This window comes from Bicyclus anynana, chromosome 25 (genome assembly GCF_947172395.1).
Source record: "Bicyclus anynana chromosome 25, ilBicAnyn1.1, whole genome shotgun sequence".
Classification (NCBI taxonomy): Eukaryota; Metazoa; Arthropoda; class Insecta; order Lepidoptera; family Nymphalidae; genus Bicyclus; species Bicyclus anynana.
The window spans coordinates 6,452,556-6,473,589 of NC_069107.1; the positions used below are offsets into that span (position 1 = coordinate 6,452,556).

At 35.9% G+C, this 21,034-nt stretch overlaps 2 protein-coding genes across 5 annotated transcripts in view; one reads left to right on the forward strand and one right to left on the reverse strand.

Annotated features, from left to right (window-relative positions):
• The window catches only part of LOC112058337 (mucin-5AC), a 132,500-nt gene extending 118,704 nt beyond the window's left edge, over positions 1-13,796 (forward strand). For 3 of the 4 annotated variants that reach the window (XM_052889333.1, XM_052889336.1, XM_052889335.1), the window contains 10 exons: positions 377-522; positions 1,153-1,266; positions 2,385-2,515; positions 3,555-3,651; positions 4,050-4,113; positions 6,543-6,693; positions 8,336-8,386; positions 8,860-8,944; positions 10,472-10,549; positions 11,454-13,796. In XM_052889333.1, coding sequence (XP_052745293.1) covers positions 377-522; positions 1,153-1,266; positions 2,385-2,515; positions 3,555-3,651; positions 4,050-4,113; positions 6,543-6,693; positions 8,336-8,386; positions 8,860-8,944; positions 10,472-10,549; positions 11,454-11,486 — 950 coding nt within the window. In that variant the 3' untranslated portion in view covers positions 11,487-13,796. The remainder of the gene's footprint in view (positions 1-376; positions 523-1,152; positions 1,267-2,384; positions 2,516-3,554; positions 3,652-4,049; positions 4,114-6,542; positions 6,694-8,335; positions 8,387-8,859; positions 8,945-10,471; positions 10,550-11,453) is intronic. The other variant, XM_052889334.1, reaches the window with a different exon arrangement.
• A 793-nt stretch (positions 13,797-14,589) lies between these two features.
• Positions 14,590-21,034, reverse strand: part of LOC112058327 (serine-rich adhesin for platelets-like) — a 28,913-nt gene continuing 22,468 nt past the window's right edge. The window contains exons 20-22 of the mRNA XM_024099076.2: positions 19,642-19,804; positions 18,855-18,966; positions 14,590-18,189 (exon numbers count right to left, since the gene is read on the reverse strand). Coding sequence (XP_023954844.1) covers positions 18,132-18,189; positions 18,855-18,966; positions 19,642-19,804 — 333 coding nt within the window. The 3' untranslated portion in view covers positions 14,590-18,131. The remainder of the gene's footprint in view (positions 18,190-18,854; positions 18,967-19,641; positions 19,805-21,034) is intronic.

The window sequence follows — 21,034 nt, forward strand, 5'->3', positions numbered from 1 at the left end:
GCTTACTTTAATGAGCCACTGCTGTAACTATAGTCTGGCAAGTTCGTTGATCACACTCTCATGATATGCGGGCGAAGGGGGGAAAGACTGCGCGGGTGTAAAACCGTGCGTGCGTACACGCCACACGCCCTGTATACCTGAGAATTTTCTTGATTCCCTTCGAGTGTGAAGTCTACCAATACGCATTTGGCCAGCGTGGTGGACTAAAACCTAACCCCTCTTATTCTGAGAGACTCGCGCTCAATAGTAAGTCGAATATGGGTTGTTAACGATGATGTGTTATAGTCTCTAAGACGAAAGGTTTTCTACACTATCGAAAATACCAAGGCATCATCAACCAACGTATGTTTGCCTTCATTATCTTATGTGTTTCCAGCGGTGCTCATAACAGTGACGGCCATTGGCGCGGTGGTTATCCTTGTGGTCACCATTTGGGCTACGAAGCGCTGCTGCTGCCAACGTGGTCCGGCCACACAGACTTTTATGATCGGCTGCATGCAGGGAATGCCAAACTTACACCAGGTAATGCGAAGCTTATCCTTTTCGTAAAAACCTCATCGTTATCGTCAAAGTCTACAGCTATATCTGATGTGGGTCAACCAACCTTGAAAATTCCTATATGGAGCCATGGACTGTTGTCTCAGACGAATTATATAGGGACCTGTTTCGCTAGACGTTATCCCTCTGTCAAAGTAGGTATAAGATCAACGATCTAACGTTTATCAAAACTGTTTTAATAGTATCGATGTTTCATTGTTATAATCGTTTTCGTCGTGTAAAGAGCTCCCAAAAATGCCGGAATGTAGTTGAATGACATAAGAAATGGTTTACTAATTTACTTAAAGATGAAGTTACGTTTCATTTTTAAATATTTCTAAATTAATTACATCAGATTTGTAATAAAAACAATATATTATGATAATCGATTCTTTGACTGAATCAGCAAAACAAATTTAAGCAATGTGTTTGTTAGCCTGCGTAAAAATTAAACGAATCAAATGTAGCTTAAGGTCGAGTATTTTTTGGTTCTAAATATTTTTATGTGTGATTTTACCTCGCCGTTATGTTGGTGAACTTGGGAGCGATGCCTCTCCATAGCTAATTCCTCTATGACTCAAAATTCATGTATATGATGTTTATAAATACTTCCAGGGTAACCTACCATCGAAACAGAGGGCAGATCGACGTGCTCTTATAGCGGAACGAGCTGAAGCGATCGAGACGTGCAGCGCGCAAAATACTTCGCTACCTTATATACCGTCCAAGGTGAGTCTTGTGCTTATAACAATTGAAGCAAAAACTCAAACTGATGATATCGAATTAGAAATATGAAATAAAATGAAATGAAAATACATTTTATTGTACACCACAAATAAACACAATACAGAAAAATAATGGAAAAAAAAGAAAATGCACAATGGCCTTATCGCTAAAAAGCGATCTCTTCCAGGCAACCTAACAAAGGAACTAATAATAAAAAATATAAAGATATAGGCTAGGGTGTACAGAAGTAATATATAAAACATAATAACAATCACGCATGAAATAAAAAAATAGTTAAATATGTAACAAAATACTAAGAAATATCAACACCTCACAAGAAGTTTTAGTCACTCAGCTGACGATGGAGCAATCTAAGTTTTCAACTTTTCTTACCACCTTTAAATCATGAAAACTTGACGTTGGTGCTTGTAAACTAAGCCTAATTGAAATATATGAATTTTGAGTTTATTCAATGTCAAATTAACCTTTGTATGGATCTCACCTGATATTAAGTGATGTTGAAGTTTTATACGCGGTATCGTAACGGAATTTCAATCGCTTGACGGCACGTCTTTGCTGGTAGGCAACTAGCCACGGCCGAAATCTACCACCAAACTGGACCTATAAAATCCTCAACTAACCCGAACTGGGAATCGAACCCTGGACCTCTCTGTTGAGAACCACAAGACCATTTTTTTTTATATATTCTTTACAAGTGGCTACAATCTCACCTGATGGTAAGTGATGATGCAATCTAAGATGGAAGCGGGTTAATTTGTTAAGAGGAGGATGAAAATCCACACCCCTTTCGGTTTCTACACGACATCGTACCGGAACGCTAAATCGCTTGGCGGTACGTCTTTGTCAGTAGGGTGGTAACTAGCCACGGCCGAAGCCTCCCACCAGCCAGACCTGGACCAATTAAGAAAACCTCAATCGGCCTAGCCGGGGATCGAACCCTTGTAAATCCACCGCGCATATCGCTGCGCCACGGAGGCCGTCAAGACTACTAACTGCGCCAGAGAGATACCAGTAGAGGTACCAGTAGGTAGAGAGCAGTTGGTAGAGAGAGAGGAGAGAGGAGGACTTCGTCAAAACTGATCATAGTATTGTCTTTCCAGCAATCTCGTTCCCGCTCCACCTGCAGCAAGAAGTGTGTAATGTCGGACCCCCCCTCGCACGCTCCACCGCCGCCCCCCGCGCCCGCCCTCATGATACCCCGCGCACGGCTGCACCCTGCACACTCTGACAGGTTACTATAAAACAATTATAATATTACTCACATTATGTATAAATTATAACCTACCAAAGTGCTTGAATGGTGACCCCGCACTATCAAGCGAGTCGCAGGGATTCGCTGGATGCAGGCTCAGTATCGTGATATTTGGAAGTCCCTACAAATTCCTATGTCCTGCAGTGGACGTCCATCGGCTGATATGATGATGACTATGATGATAACCTACCTTACCTGGGTGTTTCATCATATCAGCCGATGGACGTCCACTGCAGGACACACAACCTTTTGTAGGGACTCACCGTCCATATAAAGTTTTGCCCAGTACTGACCACGCTTGGCATGCGGGTTGGTCAGTGTAGAGCTAGATTACTCGCGCTTAAAAAGATTAGTATATTCTGGCAATTATCATAATATCACAATGTCTTGTATGGTAGGTAGTTGAAGTGATGGTCCACTGTCGAAGAATCCTCGGTTCACAGTTTACTTATACTGGTACACAGTGAAACCATTCGCCATCTTTAAAAAAAAAACATAATACAGCCGAACGTAGAACCTAGAACAATCCTTTTTGGAAGTCGGTTAATAAAAAAAAAACAATATCACCAATAAACTGTAAGAAGTGGGGCTGAAATTGATAAGATAAAAACAAGTCTAATAAATCTCCTTTCGTCTAATGTCAATAATTCTTAATTACATTTACTTGATAGCCCAGTGGATATGACCTCTGCCTCCGATACTGGAGGGTGTGGGTTCGAATCCGGTCCGGGGCATGCACCTACAACTTTTCAGTTGCATTTTAAGAAATTAAATATCTCTAACGGTGAATAACTAGAGAATTTTCTTAATTATCTGCGAGTGTGAAGTCTGCCAATCCGCATTGAGCCTACTGGCCTAACCCCGCTCATTCTGAGAGGAGACACGAGCTCAGCAGTGAGCCGAATATTGGTTGATAACGAACGGTGGATTTATAAATGTGTAAACTTTTAGTGGTTCACTGTTTGCTCGTATATAAAATTCGTGATGTTTGGTGATTTGGACGTATTTATTTTCCCAGTCGAGACAATCTCGCAAGGAAGAAGAGTGCAGAAATTTGCAGCGAGGCCAAACTCATCAGTTATTTGGAGTCAGGGGCTTCCAACGTTACAGAAGAAGTGAGTATATAAACCACATTCCTCCTAAGCGCTACAGAATCCGAAAAAAAATAACAGTGAGAACTTTTGTCGGTTTTTCATTTAGTAGAAAAAGAAAGTGATGCTGATCTCCTTCATCTTTTTCTTCTTCTTCCATCTCCTTTCTTGTCCTGAAAATCAGCATGTATTATACTTGTATGTAGATCTCAACTTACCCCGAGGTAATGGTGATAAATACAGTTGCAGACTAAAAGTTATGAGGGTTCCCAACGCGCTTTGTCCGAGAAGAAATAATTGTCTTAACACCAAACACCCTTGTAGCAAAAGAAAATTTATTAAGGAAGATAACATTACAGCAAATTTTTCGATATTTTTAGTTCGAGTTTAGTTATATATAGAAGAATTTACTTTATTTTCAGATGCGAAGAAAGCACAGCGTCGAGTCTTCATACAGTGTCAACAAAGAGCGACCCAACAAGCAAGGTATTAATTAGTCCAGTAATTTTAGACATTTTAAACACCAATCTGGGGAAAAAATCCTAGTAAACGGAATTTTTGTATACACGTTTATTACGGTGTTATTATGAAGATGTGAAAAATCGAAATATCCAAAATTATCAAGTAAGTTTATTAACATGGTAAATAATTTTGGTAAAAAACCATAACACCACGTGAAGTAGACTAGGTGATGTTATGAATAAATCTTTGGCAACAATCATCATCATCATCATCATCATATCAGCCGATGGACGTCCACTGCAGGACATAGGCCTTTTGTAGGGACTTCCAAACATCACGATACTGAGCCGCCTGCATCCAGCGAATCCCTGCGACTCGCTTGATGTCGTCAGTCCACCTGGTGGGGGGTCGGCCAACACTGCGCTTACTAGTGCGGGGTCGCCATTCCAGCACTTTGGGACCCCAACGTCCATCGGCTCTTCGAACTATGTGCCCCGCCCATTGCCACTTCAGCTTCGCAACTCGTTGAGCTATGTCGGTGACTTTGGTTCTTCTGCGGATCTCCTCATTTCTGATTCGATCACGCAGAGATACTCCTAACATAGCTCGTTCCATCGCCCGCTGTGTGACTCTAAGCCTTCTTATGAGGCCCATAGTTAGCGACCAAGTCTCGGAACCATAGGTCATCACTGGCAACACGCACTGTTCGAAGACTTTTGTCTTCAGGCACTGAGGAATTTCGGACGAAAAGATGTCGCGAAGCTTCCCGAATGCAGCCCAGCCGAGTTGGATTCGACGGTTCACCTCTTTCTCGAAATTGGACCTACCTAACTGGATCATATGTCCTAGGTATATGTATTCGTCTACAATTTCGAGTGCAGCGTTCTCAACTATAACTGGGTGGAGCGATACATGAGCATTACACATTATTTTTGTTTTGCCCATGTTCATTTTCAGGCCCACCTGTTGAGAAACGCTGCTGAGGTCATTGAGCATGGTACTAAGGTCATCCAGAGTCTGTGCCATGATGACTACATCATCCGCGAACCGCAGTTGAGTGATGTACTCGCCATTGATGTTGATGCCAAGTCCGCTCCAGTCCAGAAGCTTAAAGACGTCTTCCAGTGCGGCGGTAAATAGCTTCGGAGAGATCACATCTCCCTGACGCACTCCTCGCTGCAACTGGATTGGCCTCGTAGTCTGATCCTGAATACGGACTGACATAGTGGCGTTTTCGTACAAGCACTTCAACGCTTGGATATACCTGTAATCAATTCGGCATCTCTGCAATGACCTTAGCACAGCCCAGGTTTCCACCGAATCGAAGGCTTTCTCATAGTCCACAAACGCTAAGCAAAGTGGCTGGTTATACTCGTGAGTCTTCTGTATAACCTGCCGCAGCGTATGGATGTGGTCTATGGTACTAAAGCCTTTTCGGAAACCGGCTTGTTCGGGAGAGCCAGAGCTATTCCTGGCTCTGGCAACAATAACAGTTTAATAAACATATAGTCCAGTCGTTTTAGGTTTTATCTGTATTTGGGGAAAAATTCCTAGTGAGCTGAATTTTTGTATAATATTATAAAGATGTGAAAACCGACATCGATATCGTGCCGGCTAAAAAAGTTACAAAGGTCAAAAAGTCACGAAAATCAGTTTTTGTATTTTGCGCGAGGTCAATAGAGGTCCTTATAAAAATTGTTCCTCATAAAATCGTCTACAAAAATGTCTCTTGCAGTTTTTCTGTAAAATTAATTGTTTTCGGATTAAAGCGCTGAGAAAGCGACTAAAATACAAACTCACATACGGTAGGTAGGCTCATTATAGGTTTTTTGAATATGGCCATAGCCAATGATATACCATTTTGAAATCCTCTTGATGAGCCCTTGAATTTGATACTCATAACGCAATATTCAAAAAAAGTTTTTTTTCACCTCAAGTCTATAGCGTCGCATAGTGCTCGTGTTGGTTTTTTTTATCTTAACCTATTTAAGAACACTTGGGTTATTCAAACAAATCTAACGATATCGTAATTACTTAAATCCGTCCATTTTTTGCAGACAATTTTATGAGGAACAATTTTTATAATGACCTCTAATGACTTACGAGCAATAGATCGCGAAATATTAGAAAAAAACTGATTTTCGTGACCTTTTCACCTTTGTAACTTTTTTAGCCGGCACGATATCGATGTCGGTTTTCACATCTTTATAATATTATACAAAAATTCAGCTCACTAGGATTTTTTCCCCAAATACAGATAAAACCTAAAACGACTGGACTATATGTTTATTAAACTGTTATTCTTGCCAAAGATTTATTCATAACATCACCTAGTCTACATTTACGTGGTGTTCTGGTTTTTTACCAAAATTATTTACTATGTAAATAAAATTCCTAATTTTGAATTATTTAGTGTTTCTAATGACCTTGTCAAAGTAACGCCTATTTTCCAGGTGCGCTGGTATCAGCCGGTTTCAAGGTGTCCACCACAGTGCGTCCCGACGAAAACTCCATAAAGGAAGACAGAGACGACGCTTCGTCAGTGAACAAGACTGATTTGGAAGCAGAGATGTCACGCTTCGACACGCTTCGGAAATATAATAGGTATACATACAATGATACTTTATACTAGAGATAGAAAGAAAGAAAAAAGCTTTATTAGCGAATTATGCCACATAACACAATTTGTTCTTTAACAATATCCTGCGATGTGTGGCACAACCCAGTAAAGGGATCCAACTCAGCATAATGCTACATTCTCTTTAAATACAAAGAGCATGCAGCGCTGGTTTTCAGTTGGAACCGTTGACCAGATGCCGCGACAAACACAGCACACAACAACCTTATTGACTAAAATAAACAATAATAATAACTTAAACTTAAAATTATGCATTACAATAACTAAAAAAAGGGAAAAACAATAAAATACCATACTAAAAAATAACAACGTGAGAAGAAAAAAATATTAAAAATAAAGATATATCATATATACTTACAAATTTACGCAATTCTCATACAGTTATTTACCTATAAGAAGGAAAACTCCGCCACATGATGTTGGAATTTGATCTGCTTTTCAAGTTGAAATCTCTTTAGCTGTTTTTTAAATGCAAATTTAGACTTAAAATTTTTCAATAGATAGGGCGCTAGCGCATCAAAACTGAGGCGGACGTATGTGTATAACTGTCTTAATTTCTCTCTCCATATAGTAGAGGGGATAGCTTAGATCTACCACGCTGGTCCAACGCAGGTTGGTTGGATGATATAGGTAAACGGATTGTGTGCTATAGTGCCCACCATCATTGGAGTGGCGTTGTGGATCTAAGCCCCATATCCCGTCTGCTAAAAGGCCTGTCATCATTATAGGCCTATTTTAACAGCCCACTACGAGGCCTTCCCTCCTTTTAGTCGAAAGGATACGGAGCATACACCCACCTCACTGCTCGAATGCGGGTTGGTTGGATCATCAACATCATCATCATATCAGCCGATGGACGTCCACTGCAGGACATAGGCCTTCTAGGATTTTTGACGGCCTCCGTGGCGCAGTGGTATGCGCGGTGGATTTACAAAACGGAGGTCCTGGGTTCGATCCCCAGCTGGGCAGATTGAGATTTTCTTAATTTGTCCAGGTCTGGCTGGTGGGAGGCTTCGGCCGTGGCTAGTTACCACCCTACCGGCAAAGACGTACCGCCAAGCGATTTAGCGTTCCGGTACGATGCCGTGTAGAAACCGAAAGGGGTGTGGATTTTCATCCTCCTCCTAACAAGTTAGCCCGCTTCCATCTTAGACTGCATCATCACTTACCATCAGGTGAGATTGTAGTCAAGGGCTAACTTGGAAATAGTAAAAAAAAAAAAAAAAAATAGGCCTTTTGTAGGGACTTCCAAACATCACGATACTGAGCCGCCTGCATCCAGCGAATCTCTGCGACTCGCTTGATGTCGTCAGTCCACTTGGTGGGGGGTCGCCCCCAACGTCTATCGGCTCTTAGAACTATGTGCCAGATTGTCACTTCAGCTTGGATACACATTTCTGATTCGATCACGCAGAGATACTCCGAGCATAGCTCGTTCCATCACCCGCTGTGTGACTCTGAGCCTTCTTAGACCCACGCTGCTTAATTTTATCATTATCAAATGTTAGTGACCAACCAACGGCTTAACGTGCTCTCCGAGGCAACTTTTAATAAAAATCTCTTAGAGAAAAAAAAATCTTTTTATAGAAGAAAATGATTTTGTTACAGTCAAGAAGACATGTCCGAGTGGACGGATGCGGAGCGACGTATCGGGGAACTGTTAGTATATTTTGTTTATTATTTTATGTTTGTTGAGCTATCGAGACGCACGGAAGTGCGTCAGCCAAATTGAGAGAACGGCTGACAAAGCCACAAGTAGTATTCTACGAACCATTTGTCTACTTAATGATTCAAAATCTATTTAAAATGAAAACATGAAATCATTTACCTATTATTATCTGATAACTTGGCTAATTGATACTTACCTTATAGATTGAGAACCTTAGAGAGTTAGGCCTTCGTAATCTTAATGTATAAATGCGAAAGGTTCATTCATCACGAAATCTCTTAAATCGCTCTTAAAGATGAAACTTGGTTGGGAGGTAGTTAACATATAGTAGAGGTCTGCTAAGAATGGATTTTGCGATAGGGCCGAATTAAGGAGGTCTAAGGACGGACGGTTTTATATAAGCTGTTTGTCAGTCCATCCTCTGTAAGAGTAATTATTTTTAAAAGTCGTTTTTGTTTTCCAGGACACTGTCGGAAGCTCGATCAGTAGGTGGAACATTACCAGCCAGTACTGGACGGGCTGCCTCTTCCACACGACTAACACATCAGGTAACCTGCACTGTTCACTGTTTCACCCGCGTGGTTCCCGTTCCCGTAGGACTATGGGGATTATAAATAGCCTATAGCCTTTCTCGATAAATGGGCTATCTAACATCAAAATATTTTTTCAAATCAGGCCAGTAGTTCCTGAGATTAGCGCGTTCAAACAAACAAACTCTTCAGCTTTATAATATTAAGTGTACGATTAGATAAATAAAAGTAAAAAATAACATATTTATTATTTATATTTAATTGAGTAACTAAATAAGCTGTAGTTTTATAGGAAATAATTAGCACTAAATAACAATTTCAAAAATTAAGGACTTTCGTACAAATTTTGAACCCTCATTTACCCCCCTATATTTTCATTTTCGCGACTTAAATTATCGTATGGGCGTCTTCGTAATATTTACAAACTGTGTCATGTCTCATTTTAATTCATCCAGTAGTTTTGGAGCTATGTATTTTTTTAAAGAAAGTCTTACTATTAACTTTTTGTTTATTTTTAATGGATTAGCTTGTTATTATTAATAATGTATTTAATCTTATGAACCAATGCTAATTTTCCTATAATTGTGTGAGACAAACACATATTGCGTATGTACCTACACAAAATATGTGTTTGTACTCTCACTTATATCTAAACCATCTTCTAAAAATAAAATAACTATAAGTTTTTTTATTCAATGATAAGTTAACCCTTGACTGCGATCTCATCTGACGACAAGTGACAATGCAGTCTAAGTTAGAAACGGGCTTACTTGGAAGAGGTACAAGTTTATTCTATAGCTTGGCAACTTCGTTCGTAAAACTCCCGATGGTTCGCGCGGGCAGGGGGGCGTGTAGATGAATGAAAAACTGACGACTGATGCACCTCACTTCCCAGCACACACGATTTCACACCCGCGCAGTCTTTCCCCCCGTCGCCCACATATCATGAGAGTGTCATCAACGAAGTTGCCCTACACCTACCTCTTCCTCTACCTCTGATGAAATTCTACGCGGCATCGTACTGGAACGCTAAATCGCTTGGCGATACATAAAGATGCATCGCCAAGCCTGCAAAAGCAGGTAGGGTGGTAACTAGCCACGGCCGATGCCTATCACCAGACTAGCTGGCTCATTCGCTAACTTTGACGTATGTTAGTTGACATATACGAAATTGAGACTCTATGTAACAAATGTCATCCGGTGCCTACTGGTGGATATCATACAGTAGGTAGATGACATTTCTTAGTTGATTTCATGTTTATTTTAATAGGTTGATTCTAAAGACTAAATTAGTGAATAGGCCAGCGGCATGCTAATTCACTAACTTTGACATATTAGTTACATAAAATCTCAATCTTGTTTGAGTAAAAAATGTCATCCGCTCCTACTGATAACCCTTTGTGGATATCATACAGTAGGTAGATGATATTTTATATAGATTTTTAATAAAGACCAAAATAATCCTTAACTAACCGAATCGAACTTAACCTCTCTGTTGTGAAAACACTATAAGTTGGTGTATGAAGATCTTCTGTCTGAACATAGGAGGCTCACACAATGGCTGAGAGGGACCTGGGCTCCACCTTCCTCCTGCCCCACGTGCACCTCTATAAACCTGACCTTGTGGGTATTTCACGCACTTTTCTACTCTTATACTAATTGCATGAACCCCTACCTTAATACCTTTAATATAAAAATAATGTTTTGTAATCCCCGCTCGGAGTGTCTCTGCTTGGTCGATTGATGAGAAATGAGGAGATCCGTGGAAGAACCAAGTCATCGAAGTAGCTCAACGAGACGCTGAAGTGGCGATGGGCGGGGCACATAGTTCGAAGAGCCGATGGGGTCCCAAGGTAGTAGAACGGCGACCCTGCACTAGTAAGCGCAGTGTTGGTAGACCCCTCCACCAGGACTGACGACATCAAGAGAGTCGTAAGGATTCGCTGGATGCAGGCTCATAATCGTGATGTTTGGAAGTCCCTACAAAAGGCCTATGTCCGGCAATGATCGTCTATCGGCTGAATGATGATGATGATGAATAAGCAAGCATAGCACCGATTTGGCGGCCGGTTTCAGTTTCTACTTTCTTTAGCCAAACTCTAGCCTCTACGAGGGTTTAGCCGACGCCCCGCGGTTAAACCCTCGTAGTTCCCGTTCCCGTGAGAATACCGGGATAAATATAATCGATAAATAACACTCACAGATCACGTGGCTTTCTAGTGGTAAAAGAATTTTCAAAATCGGTTCACTAGATCCAGAGATTACCCCTACCACGAACAAATTCCAATTTGTTCTAAAAAAATATTTGTATTTATTATTATTAAAACTAAATAAATTGGACGTAGACGAAGTCGCGTCCGTCTGCTAGTAATACATAAGGTTCAGGTTATACATAATGTTAAAGTTTTTTATTTCAAAATTATGAAAACACTTTTTAATTAATTTGTGACATAATTTAATTAATTATATTTTAAATACTTTTTTATTTTTTAATTTATTTTGAAATTAATTTTTAATTTATTTTCAGACGAGTGACGTATCGGAGTTTGATTCACTGTGAAGACTGCTTTATAATTAAAAAAAGATAAAATGTCACTCATTCAAGGAGGCTTTACCTTTCTTATTTATTTTGAGTTTAATTCGACTAAACACGATCAAAAAGTTACCAAATTTTTATGAAATTACAGTGACATTTTAGTCTTTATAGTTAATTTTTAGTTTTAAGCTTTAAATAAAAAACAGACGATTTACATGCAAAAAGAGATGGATGAACATTTGAAACAAATCTTCAAAGAAATTATTATAAATATTATTAAATTTATGATTAAAATAAATATTAATAATAAACATATTAATTAGTAACTTTTTATTGGTGCTTAGTTTTTTAAAGTATTTTTTTAAAACTATTAACAAAAAGTATTTGGGCACAGCTATATATTACAGGTAGTTTCGAAAGTTGCTATTGTGATTTGTAAAGTCAGTTGACTAAAAAAAACTTGTTAAACTTTGCTGTTTGCAAAGTATATAAGTAGTAAGTAATATTGCAAAATAAGACAAAATAATGTAATAATACAAAATGTTGTATTTAATTCAAATTAATTTATATCAGGTATAGTATAGAATTATTTTAAAAATTTATATATCACGTGTTTCAAACGATAAAGGAAAAACATCGTGAGGAAACCTTGCATACCAGAGAAATTTCTTAATTCTCTGCGTGTGTGTAGTCTGCCAATCCGCATTGGGCTGCGTGGTGGACTATTGGCCTAACCCCTCTCATTCTGAAAGGAGACTCGAGCTCAGCAGTGAGCCGAATAGGGGTTGATAATGATGAATGATGATAGTATATCAAGATTCATAATGTTATTAATATAAAATAATACAATCAACATTATAAAATTAAAATTACAAAAATAATAGAAGTGTTAACTTTAATAACGAATCCATCTTTTTTTGCCAAATTAATAAATTATATAATTTGACAAGTATTATCAGACGAAATAAAATAGACATAGTGTGTACCCGCGGATATTCCCGCGAATATTTCTGGTCAATCTATAAAAGAAGTACCCATACGATATTGTCTATATATAATATATACCCACCCTATACAATCTTATTATATTTTGATTTATATACATTAACTTGATCAGGCAAATGCTTCAGACTTATTATATAAACTTATTATGTAAATTTCTATTTACGATAACAGTGTTCTATACAATTAATTATACAAGATTTTTTTGTAAGTTTATACGAAAACAAACAATCTTTGATCCGTCTTTTTATGTATTTACATAAAAGAAGATTTATGATCTAGAATCTAGATCAAACAATTTACTGTCCCTATAATATTCCGATTATTGAGAAAAAATTTAAAAGTACTTTATTATTATTTACCATCGATGATTTTTAACCGATTTCAAAAATGATGAGGTTCTCTATTTGTTTATAAATATCACCATAAGCCGTCTGAGATGGTAATATAATTTTAATATATAATTTTAGGAAGTAAGCAGTTTGTTTAATGATTATTATCACTGGTTTTTACGGGTCTAATCCAATTTTGATTAAACCGAACCCTGACTTTTCGGTTATAAAGTTTTTACATTTTTACCCCGTTACATCCAAGACTAATTGAAATATTAACCACCAAAAGGAAGTATTTATTATATTTATACCTACAACATATTTTCCGACACAAAATATAAATGCCATAATATGTATAAGTAAGGTCTAAAAATTAAGTTTCACAATGAAAATTGTTTGACTGAGAAATCTAATATTTAGTGTTGTCTATTGATATTTTGGAAACGACTACATTTTTGTCACTCATTTCAATTCCAAATTAATTATATTTATAAAGTTAAACCTTACTTTTAAAACTAGTACCTTTATTTTTATATAAATGCTTAAATTGTGCTTGCGTCTACAAAAACGTTACAGTTTTTCAGATTTATTTATTTTTATTTATTTTTTCAGATTTATTTTATTTTTATATTTATGATTTTGCTAACGTTGTTTATACAATTAGGATTTTAGTACCATAGGATAGTACTTAAAAATATATATTCTGCTTAGAAATGTGTGTGAAAATGTCGTTATTTCCAAAGGTTTAGTGTTATATTCTTTTTTGTAAGTGTTACTAAATTATTTTATTGTTGTAGATTTCTCGTTTGAAGAATTTTCGTTTTTTTTTTTAAATTACAAAAAATATTGTGCAAAATGTGTGCCAATACAATTGTATCGAGGTGTCTATCTAGATTTTTTTAGGTGAAATATAAATAATATAAAGAATCCTTTATAGTATTCCTTCTAGTTAATAAGTTATTTATATTTTTGTTAATATAAACTTATTATTAATCTTGTAGTTTTATTTTTATATTATCAACATCAACATTAGCATAATACTTTCAAGATCTCAGGCAGATTATAGTAGAGGAGCCGAAGAGGGGATTTTTGCAGTTACTCGAGCGCGGCAGATAAACATAAGGGACTATACCTTACATTTTGTCGAGTACCTCCACCGAGTATGAGCCCTTAATATTGGTGGGTACGTTTAGGGCAACCAAAAAAAAACAACTTCATAAATACTCAACCAGCACGTCAGATTAAGATAAGGTAGGTGAGTTGATAGCTAAAAACTGCACATTTCGAAAATCTGACGATTTGAGCGTAACGTAATGGAATGGGAGGGTTTCAAAGTTACAAAATTAAACCCTTATATTTTAGTGCCCGAGGTACGAGTGCGATTAATTTTTTACTTATTTTTAAGGAAATAATCTCCTAATTAATCGCTAAAATTTTCTTACAATTTCAGTAAGCCATAGTAATAAAAATTGTTTTTAAAGTCTGTAGTTTCTTTTTCCACCGCTAAAAGCGGAAAAAGTAAATAACCATTTATTCTTCCTATAATTTAATCTACCAAATGTAATCGGTCTCAATGACGAGTAACTCTCGACTCGAGTAACTGCAAATTTAGCATCCCGGGCTTCCCTTCTATTAGAAATATTGAAGTTTAAACTTATTTTTCAGCAAAATTAAACGTAAAATTTTAAAATTGTGATTACCATTATGTCGGTACGTCTACTCGTAATCGAGGCCAGGGAGGTAAAAGAACCTTTTTTCTCAATTAGGATCATATATAAATAAAACAATAACAGTTAAATATGAGACATAGCGTTTTTATTCAATATTTCAATAATAATTTTTAGTTTATCGATAGAATATTCAGCAATATTACAAATACAACGTGAAACAATCGAACGTGGCAACTAAACCGATCTTGAAACTTAATACAGCAACGCACTAGCATTATGTGGGTAGATCCCGCTTGTTCTACACCATGACGTCATCGAGCAAAATTACACTTACTATTTTTTTCCTTAGAACTATTAACTATTAAGAGAGTTAACTCCACAGTACGAATTAATGAAATGAACAAATAATAATAATTACGCCACATAAGTACAGGGTCACACAAATAAGGTAAGGAAGTAGGTATATATCCGAAGGTTACTGCTAACTTTATCCTGGCGTTGGAAGAAAAATAATAGATATTTTGTAAAAAAATCTAGGAAAGTAAGCGCATTAGACACACATAAAATTTGGTCTAGTCGATAGCTGACATTCAAAATTAATAGGACATTTTTTTGTAAATATTTATATAGATTTTCCACGAAATATAAAAAAAAAAACATGTTGTTTAGAGAATAATCTGTTGTGTTGTTAATTTATTATGTTGCTTTTTCATAATCAAAGCAATTATCCTCATCTACAATTACAATATTTTGTTCAGCCAATATACATAAATAATTATTATAAAAATAAAAAATAATTTATAAATTATTATTAGTATCTTAAGGAGAAAATGAATAGTACTGTTTTTGTTCAATAACAGTCATAAATTTTAGAACAAGCGGCAACTAGGCGTATCAAGTAACATTATTTTAAGCACACCGATTCTTAAACAAAATTAACTAGATATTATTATCTATCAGCCATGATTCCAATGCGCATGGAACCAAAAGCCGAATACTTGTATGGGAACTTCAATTATGAACATTGTTAACAGTAATTTTTAAAACAAGGGTTTACAGTATTGTTTTTTAAACTAGATTTTCGAAACGACCATTTTGATCGCAATAAAAACTTGCTCGCAAGGATATGGAAAAAATTTCTGTCTACATGAGAAGAAAATAATCAGTTCACTTACGCAAATGTAGCATGGTTGATAAATTAAATTAATTAATTATTTAACATTTAATTTAATTCATTAATTGAGATTTAAATTATTATTTTAAATTTCATTAAAAATAATTAACATTTAATTAATTAGATTAAAATTTTTAATTTAATTAATTAATTGCAATTCATAATTACACTTCCCATATGAATATCCGGCTAAATATGCCGATAACGAAGCACATTGCGTTTTATCAGCTTTGACATAAGCTTGTTATTCTCGTTAGCGAGCTCTTAGTCATCTTCAGTCTCAAACATTTATTCAAAAACATCCAAATCCATGGAGTACCATTTCTCAGGTACTACTTAATTACCATTCATTTACATACTTAATCTTTAAATATCGAAACTGAGCAAGCGTTGACGTTTATTAATTAATTCACGATCAACTTAAGTCAACCGATCTCATAAATTAAGTAAACAAATAAATAATTGAAAACAACAATACTTAAATTATAGACACAAAATAAATTGATAACATAAATAAATTTACAGAAATATCGAGATGACCTAAAATAAATAAATAACACAGCATAATATATGACTTCTTAATAGTATAATTTTCAATAGTTAAAATAATTACAAAGCAAAAACAAAATATTAAAGAAAAATGACTAGAAATAGTTAATATCATCAATCACATTGAAAAGACGCTTATAGTATTTTATAAAACAATGATGCTGATCGTGAAATGACACATGTTATTCTTATATTACATTTTGTACCTCTACCTATCTAATTATTTCAGAAATTGTGCAAGAATTGAAACCAATTATAGTCGTCTCGAAACAACAGGCTCGTTTTGACGTAAAGACAGAACAGAAAAAGATAACGCTTTAGCAACATAATATTGATTAAAACAAAATCAGAAGTCCTATACTTTTTAAAGATTAAACAGAATGTTTTTAGAGATGACAAGAGAGAGAATAGATATTTTAGACTATTTTAGCAAGTAATGAAAAAATATTTTTATATTATAATACTAACATTGATAAATAAAATAAATTAGGCGGTGATAGCTCAAGTAAATTGTCTAATTAATAAATATTTTATTTTTGAAATAATTTCTTTTTCTATTCTTGTAAATAATTAAGATAAATATTTTTTTTATATTTATTGCAATAATATGAAAAATAACGAACTTTGGTAAATAATTTTTAAATGATTAGTCGATACAATTTGTTTCGTCAGTCAATAGTTTCTTTAAAATATGTCTCTAAGCTAAACATCAAAACAAGGCTATTATTTTGTGACGAGAAAACTATAGAAAGAAAAATTTAATTTTCCCAAGAGAGACGTGCACACAAACACCCTTTTAGCAACATTTAATGAAAAGTATTAGACTCACTGAACTACTGAATGATGTAGTCATAAAAAATCCAGTAATTTCGTATTTGATATGGCATTACTTAAATAAAGTATAGACGGACTCTGTGTAACTGCAGATACGAGTACTAGTACTACTTATAATATTTATATTGTCGTACGAGACTCAAATATCTATGGACAATCAATTTTATGCAGATGACTTTCATGTAGAGGAAAATGTTGCAGACGCAAGAAAGTGTTGTATGCGCACGTAAAACGGGACTCGTTACTTGTTTCATCATCCAATTCTGTTGTTAAAACCATTAAAACAAAAGAATGACCAGCAAGGAATTTACTTACATTAACTCTTACAAAATAGTTGATATCTTCTACTGTGTTAACATCATCGAATAAGCGATTACTTTCATGACTAACAAGCTAAGCGCTATCTATAGAGGTTTATATGTCAAGTAACATGGACCGATGTCGAATATACGACGGCACAGTACAAAATTTAGTACCAAAATACATCCAAAATTCTGCACAATACATACATTTTGTAATGTCTAACAATATTTCCGATGATTATTGAGGATTATGGAATTTTAACCTCAAATTATATTTGACTTATTACGCTGGAATGGAGTTATCTAATGTCAGTGTTTATGTCTGTCTCACTGCTTATACTTATACTAGTCCAGATATAGCAAAAAGGTGTAAATTAATTTATTTTTTTAGTTTTGTAGGAAATGATTTAGATAGCCATTAGTATGGATGACACCTGTTGTACATAAACCTCGAAACTAAACTGTTAACTGTAAAACTAGATTCATCCTTATAAAAGGGGTAGGGAATGGAAAATTTGGTTAAGGATTTATGTACATCAGAAACAGTTCCATTTGTTGATACTCTAGGGGTAGATAACAGATGTTAACAGTTTGCTAAATACTAAACTAGTCAACAGTTATCAAAAATTGATAGAAATTTCATTTTAATTTTTTAAAGGATAGTTGTTTTTATACATAGGTATATTTCCACAACCAGAGTTAGCAAACGGTGCAATATTCGCTAAGCCGAAGCTGAGGATTGAATATTCGTGAATTAACAGAATAGTAGAATGAAAACAAACATTGTTCTAATGTTTTTCTTGATTTTACTTCTTTGTACCATTAAGGCTCGACTGCACCGGTTTAGGAATCATCGAAAGAGACCTGAAAAGAAATAGAAACTCAAAATTGATTCACAACATATATAAGTTTCGTGGAAATTTATTAACAATAGCCAAATTACATTTCCACAAAACCTTTTACATGCTATGATTATAATTTCAGCAAACCACACATTTCAAAAATAATAAATAGTTGATAATGAAATAAATTATTTTCTAATAATGCCTATCAAAAAAGCCATTGCTAAATATTTGGTTTAAGTCTTCAATAAACAAAATAGAGATAAGGCAAAATAATTCAGTAAGCAATACAATATAAACAGTGTACCTATTTGCCGAGATTGTCTTGCGAGTGACTTAAACAATAGCAGCTGCAATGATAATATTTGCACTTTAGTGAGTAAACTTAGATCTTACAAGAATCTATCATAAATAAATAAGTAATTCATACAAATAAAAAGCGATACAATAATGTTAATTGTATTTAGTTCGACTAAAGTAATAGAAATAAAACAGCAATAAAGATTAAAATTGTACATTAACGTAGCCAATTCAAAGACACACAGTTCAAGAATTGCAGTTTCCTATTGGTCAAAACTCTGTATTTATTGTTTAAGCTAAGTTTTGCATGATAATGGTGACTGACTGATTTCAAACTAATCTTGATTGAAATTGAATGATTTGATTGATTAGCTGAATGAAAATTACCTTCTCTGGGCTGGAATAGGCGGTGAGGATTGTGTTGCCGGTGGCAATGATGCTGGACAACTGCCTGACAGTGTTGGTTGAGACTCATCCTCGATGTCTTCATGTCGATCGCCTGTAAACAAACAAATAAATCTATTTTGAGATACTCCAGATACCAGAACCTAGTATTCCGCACAATACTAAACGCCCCCTGGTTCACCAAAACGGCAGACATGCATGAGTATCTTGAAATGCCGACTGTCAAGGAAGAAATAAGAAAGTACGCCATAAAACACAAAAGCAGACTACAAGAACACACAAACAGTCTTGCCAAATTGCTTATCACGCCTGGTAAGACCAAAAGGCTAAAGCGATCCACTGTGGATGAATTATGTGGTAGACAGTAATACCCAAAAAAAGGACACAAAGAGTCACTTAATGGAGTGACCTTTAACTAGAAACATGATCTGCTATGAAAAATTCAGTTTATAGTCAAGCGACTGATCACTGATAGATGTAACTGAACACAAAAAATTTTTAGATAATCAACTTCTGTAACAAAACTTTGTCACAATTCATTGTAAAGTATCTTTAAGTATCTCATTTTTTCTACCAATTTTGATATGTTTTAAAAGATTCATCGGATTTAATTAAGATCAGGAATTTAATTCATTAGGTATCTCCCATTATTCTACGTCATTAAAAATATAAACTTCAAGAGAACAAGATGCAGCTTCACTTACGTGAAGTTAGATAAAACCTGTAATCACTAATATTAATATGTATGATAAAAGAAATTCAAGGTCACCTCTCACTATAGGCGTGTCTCCGATGTAAAAAGTAGCGGCTGGTGCTTCTACCGTTGCTTCCTTTACTGATCCATCAGCACTAACTGCGCTTAGAGTGTCTGTACTATCGAACATTATCGTGCGCTCTTTGGCACGTGGAATGTCTGAACGACCATCTGTTTCCTGCAACATTTGTAATATTTTGTTATCTATACTAATATTATAAAGAGAAAAACTTTGTTTGTATGTTTGTTTGTTTGATTGTAATGAATAGGCTCAAAAACTACTGGACCGATTTTATAAATACTTTCACCATTCGAAAGCTACATTATCCACAAGTAACATAGGCTAAATTTTATTTTGGGAAAAATAGGGTTCCGTAAGATATTTGGGTTTTTCGGACACAAGGTGCAAAAAAATTAACCAGAAAAGTACGGTAGGGGTAGGTAGGAGTAGGGTAGGGGTAGGGGTAGGGTAGGGGTAGGATAGGGGTAGTTGAAAGTTAACATCAAGTTTCACGCAGACGAAGTCGCGGGCGTCTAGTTTTCTATACTAAGAAAGAGGAAACATGTGACTGTTTGTTTGTTTGAATAGGCTCCGAAACTACAGAACCGATATGAGAAATTCTTTGTTTTTTTGGAAGCCACACTATCCCTGAGTACTATAGGCTATATTTTATCACCTTATTCCTACGGGAATGGGAACTACGCAGGTGAAATCGCGAGGTTCTGCGAGTTGATAATAAAAATATTACTATATATATCTAATGAATATATAATTAGATAATGACTAATTTATTTTTTGTTCGTGTTGATTAAGTGCCGATGGCTCCATGTGGGCTTACTACGGCGACACCGGGGGGTTTGGGCGAGCGCAAAAGCATCGCCTGATGAGACCCGAAGGCTGAAATAAAGATAGAGGACGGAACGGCTCTCTAAGGGCGTCTCCTATGAGACTCGGACCTCGGCTTAGAGAGCCATTTGGAAGGTGTAACCGTGACCTGAGTGAATCAGTACGGACGCCCCCGAGATCGTGAGTTAGAAAACCCATGTCCGGGTGACGTTAGATATCGGGGACCTCGTCTTTGCCGGCGAAGACGCTGTTCATAATGACTAACTATTGGTCTAAAAGGCTCAGAGACACTCAGCGGACGATGGAACGAGCTATCAAAGGAGTATCTACGTGATTCAATCAAAAATGTGAAGAATTGCTGAAAACCAAAGTCACCAACTAGTAGCTAGTATTAGTAGTAGTAGTGCTAGTAGTAGTAGCGTAGCTAAACTCGTTGCGATGATGAATACGTAGTTGATGAAGAAGTACGTAGTTCAAATAGCCAATAGACGTTGGGGTTCTCAAGGTGATGGAATGTGTGAACCTTAAGAGCGAGGAGGCAAGGAGCCGATAGATAGTGGC